The sequence below is a fragment of the Neltuma alba genome, unplaced genomic scaffold (genome assembly GCF_004799145.2).
Source record: "Neltuma alba isolate B1F8T4 unplaced genomic scaffold, ASM479914v2 tig00005029_pilon, whole genome shotgun sequence".
NCBI lineage: Eukaryota > Viridiplantae > Streptophyta > Magnoliopsida > Fabales > Fabaceae > Neltuma > Neltuma alba.
In genome coordinates this window covers 7,811-22,354 of record NW_021633950.1, presented here as the reverse complement: position 1 = coordinate 22,354, position 14,544 = coordinate 7,811, and the positions used below count along the sequence as shown (strand labels likewise).

The window sequence follows — 14,544 nt, the reverse complement described above, 5'->3', positions numbered from 1 at the left end:
TCTTCATGCAAAGTTTGAAAGCAAAATTTCACAGATCTAACCAAGTCATTTCAGTGATAAAAAATGTAGAAAGGAGAAAGGAAGAAAGTAGAAACCTGACATATGAAATAATATCGAAAGATTTGTTCGATTCCCACCGCCCTGATATAAGATGAAGTCCAGCAGCCTGGTACAGATTTTATAGAAAGAAAAATGAAGAAAAAATGAGAAGTGAAAAAGGTGGGAGTGAGCCCCAAGTCTTCTCTCAGGTCTTCCAGTTTTTGGGCATTGACGTTTCAAACCGCATTCCGGGCGGGACACTGTTCCATTTTGCTGAAGGACAGAACCATGTGACCCTACATCAGTCCATTATTGGGTTTTCCTTTTCACTTTTTAGACATTGGAATAGTGTAATTATTGGAAATTAAGAGAGTTTAATTTTGACGGACTAATTAATTCATTAGATGAAATAGCTCCCCGGTGTGGGAGATTCATGATGATGCATTTCTCAGAGAACTTAATTTCAAAATACTAACTCATTAGTAACGGCTTATAAGTAGTTTTGTAGAATATGAGGTAAATATGTAAAAAAGTTTTATTGTGACTTATATAAAAAGTGTTTATAAGTGCTTATGAACAGGTTTTAGATAGGAGATTATCTTGAAGTTATAAACTATACTACTTCCTGAGGTATTTCAATACGGGAAATGAAAGAAAACAGCAAATTCCTGTATTACCATTTCCACAGACTTCTCCCAAAAAATGAGAAACAATTCTCAAGTATTAAAACCCTCTCTTTCTTAGTTCCGCTCCGCAAAGGATGTTTATCATCTTTTGCCCATTGAGTTAGAAAGGCAACACAGGAAGATTTTGGAAGGTGCTGTGCAACTTCCGAGTAATGTTCAAGTTCTTGTTTTAGATATTCATTTCAGGTGGTCTCAGGTTTTACTCTTCGGTAATATCACAGTGATCCAGATTATCTTTTGGTTTAAACTAACTTGTCTCATTTATTACTTGATACATGATCTAATGATCTACTCATATGCTATAATTAAGCAATTTAGTAAATCTTTTTCAAATTAATCAACTAGCTCATATATATATATATATATTAAATATTAGACGTAATAGTAATCTAGCTGCTTTTTGTTTTTAATAATAATTTTTTACGGCCACCATAATATATATATAGGGAAAATTAATCTTTTGATTCTCATGCTTTTAACTCATTTGTAACTCAATCCTTAGATTATAACTCGATGCAATTCAATCCATAATTTTAACTTAATTGTAACTTAATTTCTAAATTTTAATTCGATGCAGCTCAATTCCTATAGTTTATTTATTTACAAATTAGTCCATGTGTTTTAGAAAATAAAAATCATGGAAAACTAAAATTTTAATCTTTATAATCTCATTGAATATATAATTAGGTCCCGCAGTTTATATCCTTTTAATTAACTCCTTGCACCGCGAATGGCGTTCCTTCTCACCATTAATTAAGTAGCTGTTATGATTTAGCCATTTCATTATCTCACTTTCTACCCCCGAAATTTAAAAAAACAAAGAAAAGAAAAGAAAAACGAGACTCCTTGTATGTCTATAAATGAGTTAAAGATTATTTGACTGTGGTGGCCTTGTATAAATTTTTTTGCTGTCATATTTTAATATTTTGATCAGAAAGTAAATTGCAAGCATGCAAATGTTGAATAAGTAGACAAAAAAATCAACGATCAAACAATAGATATCATCTTCATGTCAGTGGAGTGTTGAGATCTGAATCGATAAAGAATATACGCCGTATGAAGAACAATGGTCGAAATTGACTCTGTTTTAGGAGTGTTTGGATATCATCCCATGCTATTATCATATTATTTCCATTGCCTCTGTTTTTGGGGTCCGAAAACAGAGCTAAACAGAGGATCCTTTGCCTTCTGCTTGTTTCAATCGTGCATGTACAAATATTACCTTGTCGAAATTTTATTGTTCAGACATAAGCTAAATCCTCTGTGAATATTGAAAAGAAAAAAGCAAAAGTTAAGCTCAGGAGAAATCAGTGTCAAGCCTTGAAGAGTATCGGCCCTAATTATATATTGAATGAAATTATAAAGAATAAAATTTTAATTTTCCATAATTTTATTTTCCTAGGGAAAAAAAAAAGTTTATAGGCTTGGCAATATATATTATGCTCAAAATTGAAAAGCCCTAATTTAGGCCACGCGGCTTCATTTGTTACTAGTAAGGTCATTTTGGCGCAGAGCTTTTCCCTCAATTCTGTATGTATATCAAGACATGTGATTTACATGATTAAAACTTGTTCAATGGAGGGATGCTGAGATTTGTGGTGAAGATGAACAATCTCCACAAACAAAGGTGGCTGCTACTGCGCGGCGGGGTTCTCTGCTTGGCCAAGTCTTCCCAACACACATTTTAAACTCTACACTAACAAACACCATCTCCGATCATAAACATATACAAGAATTTGAGTTGATTAAAAGTAAATAAATAAATTAGTAATTTATAATAAATAGATATTATCTTTGCTATTTGCTAATTAAATTTATTGGTTAGAATTACTATCGTTAGAAGGACTATCTTTAAAAAATTATGTAAATATGAAAGACAAAATAGATTGGGATCTTATATTTAGGACCAAATAAAAGTCAAACAAAATCTTATATTAAGAATCAGAGGTAGTAGCAAATAATATAATATTCCTCTAGTCCTTAATATAGAATATAATTTGAGAGTTGATATTGGTCCTATATGTAAGACCCATTCACATATTTATCAATGTTTTTTAAATTAACCATAATAATATTCCTTCAATAATAATCAAATGAGAGAGGGAGGAAATAAATTAAAGAAGATGATTAAGGTATTTTGAAAAAACATATCATATTAACTAATTTAACTAATATATTTAATTTACTAAAAATAATTAATTAAGTTTTATATTAAGAGTCGAAGAATATAAGATTAGCTAATTCAAAAACAGGATAATGGTACAGTGACATTGACCATGAAGAAGAATGGAGCCGCTGGAACTGAACACGAAAAGGAGGACAAAATTATTTGAAATTTTTTTTTAAAAAAAAAAAGAAATGAAACCATTAATATGTACAGACCTTTATCACGATCCTTGGTTATTTTTAATCTAACGTTTTATTTTCTCCCTTCACTCTCCCACCTCAGCCTCAATTCTATTTTCTTTCCTTTCTTCTTCGTTCCCTCAACCCAGAATAACATTGCATGCATCACCAGTCCCGCCTCACACACTTAGGATACAAGATCATCCTTTTCAGCTTACGCCAGTGTTACTGCCGTCGTCAAGCTAAAAGATTCCCAAGGTTGACTCTTGCTTCAAATTTGAGGTGCGACACTCCTAAATCTTAACAAAAATCGAAGTGACCCAAAATATTCATGCCTCACGAGTTTCTTCATCAAATCTGGTTCGCTCCAAGGTTCGACACTCCTATACCTTTTTCCATCTTCTCCATCAAAAATGCTTTTGAAGATTCATATCTTAGATTGTCTAGGCACCTACGACTTTAAGAAAGAACTAATAGGTACTACTGTCTCTGATTTTTAATATAAAAACTAGTTTGACATTTAATTTCGTCTTAAATATAAGATTTCTTATCAATTTTATCTTTCATATTTATCTATTTTTTTCAGAGTAGTCATTGTAATAGTTGCGTATGTTAAAAGTTCTATCAAACGATAATTTTAGCTAATACATATGATTATTAAGAGTATTCTAGAAAAAATAACATATTTATTACAAATAACTAATTTAACAAACTTCATCAATCTACTCAAATTAGTTGACTAGTTCTATATTAAGGATCAAATGTAGTATACTTTATTGGAATTATAGTCTCTTTTTTGATGAGTATGAAATATATAGTGCTTCTGTAATTCTAATGATTGAGTTATTCTTTTTTTTTTTTGTGTGTTTATAATAATGGAAGATAAGAGACTGAATAGTTGTGATTTGTTTTTTAGAAAAACAGCATTCACATTGGTTATATTTTGACTTACATTTTTTAAAAAAATTTCACATTGTTTAACCGATGTAAATTTTGAACACAAGCTAAAACGTTCACATTTTCGTCCCTCCATTGGCCGACATGAAAAGTCCTATGTAACCAACGTAAAATATCATTTCTATAGTGGTGGGAAGATTCAAAAAGAAAAGGGCAAACCCAGTTTCTAGTCCTTGTAGTTTGGGTCAACTTTGGTCAAGGTCCCTAAAGTTTGTTTTTTAAGCTATTGGTCCCTCAAATTTAAAACTGTTAAGCCGTTAGTCCTTCTACTTCTTGAGGGTTAAGTTTGACCGTTAATTGACCAACTATGCTGACCTAGCAGATCCATGTGTCGTCCATGTCATTTTCTTTTTTAGGTTAAGTGCAAATTTACCCCAAAAGTTTTCACTCATAAGCGCTGAGTATTCTAAAATTTCAAATTGTAGCAATATTGTCCTAACTGTTATCAATGTTAAATTTGATCATTAACTAACCAAATATATTGAGTTGGTATGTTTACATGTGATCCACATCATTCCTAGATCATACATTAATGCTATTTCTCCCACACAAAAACAACTCTTTCCACATCTGTTATTTTGTCATTCGCTATTAGTTTAATACGTTTTACAAGAACATATATAAGAAGAAGCTCACAAGAATTCTTAAAAGATATAAATAATGAGGACGACTTCGAAAATAGCCACAGGCTTAAAAAGCACAGAAGCATTGATTTTTTCAAAGTTAGTGCTAAATCCTCACCTTGAAGAAAAAATAAAATAGATCACACGTGGATCTACCAGTTCAACATATTTGATTAATTAATGATCAAATTTATCATGGATAACAATCGGGGTAACATTACTATAATTTGAAAACTTTAGAATACCAAGCGCTCCTAAGTAAAACCTTTCTGGGCAAATTTGCACTTAACCGAGAAAGAAAAATAATGTGGACAGCACGTGAACATGCCAACTCAATATAATTAGTTAACTAATGGTCAAACTTAACCCAAATAACGATCAGGATAACATTACTACAATTTGAAAACTTTTAGAATGACATTAAACCAAAAACTACTTCCAGAGACTTAGCACTTTAAATTGCAAACTTTTTAAACAAATTTATAGCTTAACTCTATATTATTATTAGCCCTAATAATTCGGCTTTTTTGTTCTTATATTATTGTACTTTGAACCTTATTATTATCATTAATATTATTTTGCCTTTATTTTTTTAAAAAAATTATGATCCAGACTTAGATGATAGTGCATTGAAAATTAAAACTCCATGTTTACCAATATATCAAAGTTGATGCTGATCTGGCATATCATAGCATTTCTACCATTAAAATAATATCGGTGCATTGGCAAATGCAGTACAACAAATGGTAAGCTAATATCCAATGCCATACATCATAGCCTACTGAAAAAACCCACTAATTCAGACTAGCCCCTCCCCTATATTACAAGGATATCATACCAATCAAAAAAATTAAAACTCCAACTGCATCAAAAAATTAACATGGTCATTAATTCCCTGATATTCTCATGCAAAGCATCATCCTCCCCGTGATCATTTGTCACGTGAAATCTTCACTGCCACTTCATAACCCAACTGGTTTGAAAGCAAAGATTGTCTTCCTCCCTCACTGGACGTAACCATTCTTGCTTGTTGTGAACCAACCTTGCATTCTTATAGTTCCTAATTCTTCTACCATCAAAATCCATATAATCAAACAATTCATCTGTCTCAGTCGTCAATGCAACACGCCCTCATTAGTTAATAGACATTTACCATACAGAACATTATTCCTCTTCTCCCACATGATATACAAGCATCGACCTGCAACTCATCCCTGACACCTGGGTGAGCGAGCCATTTTTTAAGCCAGATAATAAGACCTCCTGTCGTATGCAGAACCATAAGCAGAATGGGTAAAGTTATTCACAGCCAGAGGCAAAATTGATTCCAACAACATCGTACTCTATGATGCCCAGAAATTAAAATCAACAAGAAAATCATAGTCTATGATGCCCAACAACCAATTCCCCAACGAGAGAGAGCAAAAACGCAATACACAATCTGAAAAAACAAATAACAAAAAAAAAAATTGACATGGAAAAAGAGAGAATAGAGAACAAATGAATGAGGAGGAGGTGAAGGTTAAGAGTACTGGATCTCTTTACCATCGCCAACCCTTCTTTTCCTTTGAAGATCTATACCCTTCTCGCGACCTCCTTTGTCGATCCCAAGCCCTTCGCGATCTGTACCCTCTCTTTGCCAGCCACCCCCTCTGCTTGCAGGCCCTCGTCCACTCTGCGTTCCATGATTGCGTTTCTTTCGTTCTTTTCTTTATCACATTGTTGTCTGAGTTAAAATTAAAATGCCAAGTTGTCAACTCATTATTTTTTGCCACATGATCACTATTAACACTGTTAGTGCACATCAGCACCCTCAAGAAGCAGGACTAACGGCTTAACAGTTTTAAATTTGAAGGACCAATTCCTTTAAAAACAAACTCCAGGAACCTTGACCAAAGCTGACCTCAACTCTAAGGACCGGAAATTGGGTTTTCCCAAAAGAAATTGACAAATCACCCCTTTCGTATGGAGGGTCATATTCACATGTTTAAGTGACAAGAAATCCTGACTAAAAGAAACAAAGCATGTACCTAGAACTGACTCGACAATGCAAAAACAAACTGCTTACAGCGATGAAAAAAATGTTTTCTATAAGAGTTTTATAACTAGTACAGATACAGCTCGATATAAAAAAAAAAAAAAAACAAGAAACTTGAAATGCACTTTAGTACCAAATCTAAAATAGATGCTCAAGAGAATGCCAAGAGTTTTGACATCCACTCCCAACAGCTGCAGCCTTTTGTATTCTGCTTTTTTTTTTTTTTTTGGTGACCAAAGCTGCCTTCTGTATTCTCAATGTCACTGGGAACGTTGAATCAATATCAACTTCATCTCTAGATTTTTGCCATCTTTCAACATTTCTGCGCAAGACGCACCACTCACACTTATCTTAAACAGTACTGACTTAATACATAGTGTTAAATGAGATTTCAAGTTGGTTCGATTAGAAACAAAACAAGAACAACGAATATAATATGCATAATATATATATATATATTTGGATACCGATGGCAATTAAATCATCTATATCTTAAAATCTTGTCTTTTAAGTGTTAGTTTCTTATCTTAATGAACTTGATGTTTCTTTACCTACCAACCTCCTCCAATAATGAACTTGGTCATTGAGGATAATCTTAAATTTTTTTAAAATCATTAATAATTAATATTAACTAAATTCTTAAATTTATATGAAATTGTTCATAAGTCTTTATAGTAAAGACCGTAGAGAGTCATATTGTCACAATATGCAACAAAATATGCATCTTAAGGAGATATGTTAGTCCAGCAAATTAATTTCATCGAAGTGATGCCAAATTAGTTTCTAATACTAAGCACAGCTATGCCCAGTCATTCTTTTGAACAAGGGTATATACTAAAAAAGTAATAATGTATGTCTTCACATCGGAATTCTCTCTTATAATTGCGTAAAAAAAAACTAACTATCACGCATAATTATGTGCTAAAACATAAAAATGATGTAAAACCTCCTTCAACTTATGACTATCTGCCACAAATCAATGGAAATATTAAAAAAAAATTAAGGGAATACATAAGATCTAGTTTGATCTTTGACAGACAGTTGCAATTAAATTATGTCATACAAGTAAAAGTCAAAAAAAAAAAAAAAGAATCCCAAGAAAGCAAACCCAATACTATGAATTGATCAATGCCTATGGAAATGAAATAATTAGGGAAATATAATATTTAATGAATTGAAAGATTATATTAAGTCAATGTATCAAAGAGAAATCCAAACACCCATCAAGCATGCATTAATATAAAATATAAAATTTAATCCAAAACAAGGGTTGATCTATTTACCTTGGAAGTTGACTCGTCTTCTTCAACAATGAATCGATCATAATGTCTCAGGGAGTGATTATAACCTCCATTTTTCTTAACGTCACCGATGATGTAATTATTGATGCTACTACAACCTTCGTCCCACGGGCTCTTGGTCAAGCTTCAACATCTTCTTTACACACTGCTCGCCACCCACACTTCCTTATTCTAAACATTGGTGACTTGTTTTCAATTGCATTCTTAGCAAAGAATACCATTTGAAGTCCGTTTACAACCAAAGAGGAACAACGAATATATATCATACAAAGTTGAGGACCACCATACGAATCTATATAAACCTTAGTGCGACAATACGTCTTCGGAAATTCATCAATAGGAAATCTTAACGTCCACCAAACTGCATCCACCTCTGCTCCAGTTGCAAAATTATGTTCTAATATTAAGCATATGGCTATGCCCCGCCATTCACTTGAACCACAGTAACCAGTGGGCAAGCTTATTATAAATGACACATTTGGATGATTGAATTCTTTCTCACAAAAGTAGTTTTGGTTATAAAACCATGATGGCACTTCGGTACCATGAATCATCAATACGCGAGTACGTTCCAAGAAGAACTCACGCTGGGACCCAAAAAAAAAAAAAAACAGATAGTTTGTGTTAGAAGTATGATAATTAACACGTAAGAAATTGTAATATGTATGTAGTATGTACAAGTTTAAGGAAAAACAATCAAGTGATTCTAAAAACTTACAACTTTTGAGTCCCATTGTATAATTGCAGGCTTGATATTCAAATGGTTGCGAACCTGTGAGAAACAATTTTCCATGTTAAAGAGGTAAAACGACTAAGGTGTAAGAAGAAAATAAAGACAAATAAAATAAACCTGGGGTTGAAATGATCCAATGAAATCCCATCATGCCGTGAACTTCTGCAATATTTCATTGATGAACAACCATTTGCAATTATAAATGACAAATTTGAAGGAAATTGTGGCCAAGACTGAAGCCTTGGGCAATAAGCGAGGGCAATAGCCCTAAGCTTTGAAAGATTGAAAATAAGGCCAGATGGTACGTCAATAAAATTGTTTCCACTTAGATTTAAAACTTGCAATGATGATAACTCATTCATGACATCGGGAAGTGATCCATCATGGAGTTTGCAAAAATCTAAATGCAATTCGCTCAATAGTGACAAAGACGGTTGTAACAGATGCGGAAAATGAGGGCTTTGATAAGGATAATCCAAGAGTTGTGGAGCAGCCCAACATACTGCGAAGGAGCCAGCGAGCATGGAAGAAGCCTTGGAAGCTTCAAGAACTAGAGAACACGGAAATGGTTATATAAGGACAGGTGGTTAGAGGGAAGGGGAGTGAATGATATTGGTTATTTCCGTCCTGACAGATTCTCTGTAATTCTCTCTCCCTGCATTTTTCTATCATTCTCTTCTTTCTGTTATTCTGTATCATGTGGCTCAACTCATGAGGTTGAATAAGCTCTGTAATCGCACCCTTATTGACATACATATATACATTCAGAGCTGTTAATTGCTCGCATAGATTTTTATCGCACTCACTAACGTGACATTTGGTGCTTTCATTGAGAGGTTTAGGGAACAAGGCAGAGAACAACCGCTTGAAGGAACTACAAGCTGATATAAAGAGGACAAATGAGTTTGTAGAAGAAGCTAAGGGGCATTTTGACCAGATTGATCGACGATTCGATTCTATGGAATCTCTGTTACATTCCCTAGTGTAGTCGATAGACAGCTTGAAGCGACAACCAGAATCATCACCTTCAAGATCTAAGGATTCAACCTCCAGAATACCGATTGTAGAACTAGTGAACTTTATTCAGAACTCGCATAAGACCATTAAGGTGGATTTTTAACATTTTGATGGATCAGATGCACTGGATTGGATTTTTAAGGCAGAGAGGTACTTGAAGTATTTTGAGATTCATTTTGATGGATCAGACTCGCATAAGACCATTAAGTATTTTGAATCTCCAATGAGTTTTTATATTAAGAACCGGAAATAGTATTAAATTATGAACAAACAATTTAAATGAAAAGGGTTGTCATTACCTGTCTTCCCCCAGAGTTCTTTTAACTTACTTTGTCGCATTTTTGGCTCAACAAGTTTATGGAGTTGAGATTGACTTGGCAAATAAAATAATGGAAACCCCTCCCATTCTATGACTTTTAGCCCATTGGAAAGGGATTTGAGTCCATAAGAAAGATTCAATTGAAAATCTAAATCATGTGAGCGACTTGAAATGATAAGTAACTTGAGATTACTCATCTTTGAGAAAGCTTCAGGATCCCAAAATACGTCAGATGACTTTTCTAATGTAAGAATTATTCCTGGATTGCTTTTGTCCCCTATAAAACAACAAGTCAAGGTAAAAATGTAAGAAAAAGTTATGAAATATATCAATATTAAAAGAGCACATAAGTACAAGAACTTTGGAAGAATATCACCTTATTTCTTTCTAGCACATGATTGACATCCTCCAAAGACAATATCCTGGAACGCTTGCCGGCATCATCATGTGATTCTTGATAGACAATATATTTACCCACATCTTGGAGAATTTCATGGACCCACAAATGCTCTTCAGGATTAATTATAAGTGATTTCTCAATAAGAATATTTATTCCAATTTCTGGGTGAAGATCCTTGTCCAAAGTTTTTAAAATCTGTATGACACAATCTTTGACCATCCCATTAGAAAAGCAAGCAATATCCAAAAATATAGTCTTCTCATTAATGTCTAATCCATCCAAACTTACTTTAAGTATCTTCAAAATGTCATTTAGAGGAATTTTCTTGAACTTAGCTAGTGCATCCTTCCATTCCCCCATAGTTCTCTTGCAAAGAAATGAACCTAACACTTTGAGGGCTAAAGGAAGGCCTTTGGCATATTTATAATTGTTCTAGCAAGGTTCAAATAATCTTCATTATGTTGCTCTCCTTTAAAAGCTTTTTGAAAGAAAAGTTCAAGGGACTCATTATCACTCAAGAAATTGACATCATACATAGCAGTTACTCCATGTGATGATAGCCAATGCTTATCCCTTTTTGTTATTATTACTATGCTCCCTTTGCTAAACCATCCTTGGTTTGGTGCCAAATTTTCAAGTTGGCTTAAATCATTCACATCATCAAGGACAAGTAGAATTTTTCTGTCGCCCAACATGTTTTTTATCAACTTCATTCCTTCATAACAATCACCCACTTCCATACATCCTTTATCTAGAGAAAAAAAGAAGTTTTCTTTGCAACGAAATCAAACCATCTTTTTCATACGCCTCCCTAATATTATGTATCAAGCAGTGAATCTCAAAGTTTTTGCACGTCCGCTCATAAAATACTCTAGCAAGAGTTGTTTTACCTAAGCCTCCTGTGCCCCATATTCCTATAAATCCAACCCCTTCCGATTCCCTTGCTACGATTGACTCCAATTCATCTAATTTTGGTTCAATTCCAATTAACATACCAAGGTCAGATAGTGATTCATCAAGTAATTTTGACATCACTTCCTTAGCAATGCTTTCAATGAATTCTGTTTCATGCCTGCATAATACGAAAATATGGCTTTTTTTTCTGGACATGAAAATATCATGACCATTTGAGTCATTTGAATTTTAAAATTGTATGCATAAACACTAAATAGTTAATATGAGATATAAAGAAAACATGACCACAACTGTAGCGATTTTAAATTCACCGTGAAATTTAATTTAACTTTTAGGAGTAGAGGATAATTTCATTTATAGACGAGCTGTACATAGTTTTTTTTTTTTAATCATAGACAATCACGAAGAATGAGAAGCTATAATACAGTCTAGTCTTTGATACAAAGAAGCAAAATCCCTAAATTTTCTAATGAGATTATGAACTATAGTTATCACCATTGTGCGCGCGCGTACACACTGTGCCAACCCCTAGATATTGAAGTCATTTAATTAACACATTACTAGTATTCATTATTGAGAACCCCTTTTTGGTTATATGGTTCATATTTGACCTTTTAGAGTAATTTGAGTAGTTTTTCTTCATGTTATTCAGGAAACTTTTCACAATATACATTGTCAAATTAAAGGTTCAAATCTAATGCTGTATGGTAACCCTTCCAACTATCAAAAACTAACATTTATTATTAATGAATAATTAATAAAAAATGAAACTTCAAAATATAGAGAAATTATTAATATTAATTTTTTTAATGATTAAATTACATAATATTTGTGTAATTTTATTAAAATTCGACATACCTGCTAGATATATTAAAGAAAATGACCAATTCAAAATGCTATCATTGATTGAATTCAATTGGGAAACCTACTTCATCAACAATCAATACTATAGTGTTGGCCCAAAAAAATCAACACTATAATACTGCAGCTCTATATTACCAACAAATAGAACTACAAGTCTAAAATTAAATAAATGAAGTTTATAGTGCTATTTAGTGGAAGTTTTAAGCAGTTCCCTTACCCTTAAAAAATTAAGAAAAAACCTTGATGTAATTCAGAGTTTATTTTAAATATCCTTGCCCTTATTTTTTGACCGAAATTAAAAAAAAAAAAAACAGAGATGGTTATTACTAAGAGAAGTGGAAGTTATCAGTTTTTTGAGTCCCAACAAGATATAGTGGCAACTTTTTCTAAAGCATCCCTCCACTTTTGCACCTTCATTTTGTCTTTTAGAAATCTTTCTTCATGCTTCTTCAATGCTTCCGCAAAACTCCCCTCTTGTTTCCTAACATCAGACGGATCTACACCATAAAATATTGGAAATACTTGAAGACTGGACTCTTCCCTTAACTGAAGGATCTTTTGAAGCTCATCCAAACACCAAGTTGAAGAAGCATAACTTGGACTAAGCACAACAATTGCACAATGAGATTCCTCAATTGCTTGTTGTAAACTTGGTTTGATAGATTCTCCTCTTTCAAGTTCTTCCTTATCCCTAAAAGCTTTTAATCCTTTGCGTTTTAAAGCAGCATACAAATGATCAGTAAAACTGGTCCTAGTGTCTTCCCTTCGAAAGCTCAAAAACACATGATACATTCTTCTCTTAGTTGAACCAGAAGAGCTTGAAGAATGCCTAACAGCATCAGCATCACGCGCCATTGGAAGGATTTGGAATCTGACCAATGCGGAAACCGAGAGAATAATACATATATAGATGGATTTCTTTGAGCTTCTACAAACAGTGCAGCAATCAATGAGGGGATACTGAATACGGAAGAAAGTGAAATCAACTTTTGTAAATATCCCTTACGTTCTATTTGAGTTTCAAAGCAAAACCTTGAGAGAGGCACGGGACATATTCAAATATATCCATGCCCACACAGTCCCACGTCACAAATCAGTAAATAACACATTTCAGTATTTCACAGAAGAAAACAAGATATAATAGAAACATCAGCGGGCAGGGTATCCACACAAGATATAATACTAAAATTTATATTAAAATAAATTTTATTTACTATTTTACTAAAAATTCTTGTAACTATAAAAATATAATTTAATAATTTATTAGAATGAGCAGTAAAATAGTAAATAAAATTTATTTTAATATAAATTTTAGTTAAAAATAACACTCCTCCGATCATAAATATAAGATTCATTTTGTAGTGTAATTTATATTACAAAATGATTTTTATATTTAGGACCAGAGTAGTATCTTTTAAAATCTTCTTAGAATATTTCTAAAAGTGTCAACTAATTATAATAAACTGTATATTTTTAAAATAGAGAGGAGGTCTCTATAATTGATGCAAGCTAAGAGGATAGTCAAAGTATTTTACTCTAAATTTTTATTTGAATAGTTTTTCTTAATTTTATTCAAGCAATTTTTAACAAAATACATTGTCGGATTAGCATTTCAAATCTAATGCTATACGGTAACGTTTTCAACCATCAAAAGTTAAAAACTACTATTAATTAATTATTAATAAAATGATATTTTTTTAAAATTTAGAAATTATGAATTATTGATATTTATTTTTGAATCTTTGATAATAACAATCCTTTAAGAATTACTCAAAATTTCAATTGATTTTTCTATATCCATGCCAATTAAATTACTTGATATTTTATCCCGATATGATAAACATATTAAACAAATAATTATTTGTAAGGAAAATAATTAAGGAAAACCATAAGAAAACACTAATTGTTCAAAATAATTTTAGCCAAAGTCAAGGATTTAGTATGACAAAGGATGAATTAGTAAATAAATATGTATTAAACTTGGTTTAATAGATTCTCCCCTTTCAAGTTCTTCTTCATCCCTGAAAGTTTTTAATCCTTTTGCGTTTTAAAGCAGCATACAAATGATCAATAAAACTTATTCGAGTATCTTCCCCTCGAAAGCTCAAGAACACATGATACTTCCATCTCTTAGTTGAAGCAGAAAAACTTGAAGAGCCCCCAACTCCATCAGCATCATGCTCCATTGCAAAGGATTTGGAATCTGAACACAAAAGTAAAAGTAAAAAAACAGAAAGAAAGTGAACCAATATTTGTAAGATGTATTTTCCCGTCTATTTGAGTTTCAAAGCAAATTAAATCTTGAG

General features: G+C 32.5%; 1 protein-coding gene and 1 long non-coding RNA gene across 3 annotated transcripts; both read right to left on the bottom strand.

The window, feature by feature from the left end:
• Positions 1-5,836: 5,836 nt before the first annotated feature.
• LOC114746502 (uncharacterized) lies at positions 5,837-9,161 on the bottom strand. Of its 2 annotated transcripts, none has more exons than XR_003740288.1 (5): positions 8,841-9,161; positions 8,709-8,762; positions 7,973-8,577; positions 6,197-6,377; positions 5,837-6,092 (listed from the first exon to the last, which is right to left on the bottom strand). It is a non-coding gene; the product is annotated as an uncharacterized LOC114746502 (long non-coding RNA). The 2 variants fall into 2 exon arrangements; XR_003740287.1 differs by having other exon boundaries at positions 5,837-5,914.
• A 2,045-nt stretch (positions 9,162-11,206) lies between these two features.
• Positions 11,207-13,107, bottom strand: LOC114746498 (toll/interleukin-1 receptor-like protein). Its single transcript, XM_028934715.1, has 2 exons — positions 12,593-13,107; positions 11,207-11,596 (listed from the first exon to the last, which is right to left on the bottom strand). Exons 1-2 carry the CDS (start codon positions 13,091-13,093, stop codon positions 11,207-11,209), a joined length of 891 nt encoding a protein of 296 aa, XP_028790548.1. The 5' UTR covers positions 13,094-13,107.
• Positions 13,108-14,544: the final 1,437 nt, after the last annotated feature.

Bases quoted from the DNA above. Each gene is read 5' to 3' on its own strand.
- LOC114746498 (XM_028934715.1), bottom strand. From the start codon at position 13,093: ATGGCGCGTGATGCTGATGCTGTTAGGCATTCTTCAAGCTCTTCTGGT. The intron at 11,597-12,592 runs AAAAACTGATAA...TTTTAAAATTCA, and splicing joins CTATATCTTGTTGGGACTCA to AATGACTCAAATGGTCATGA.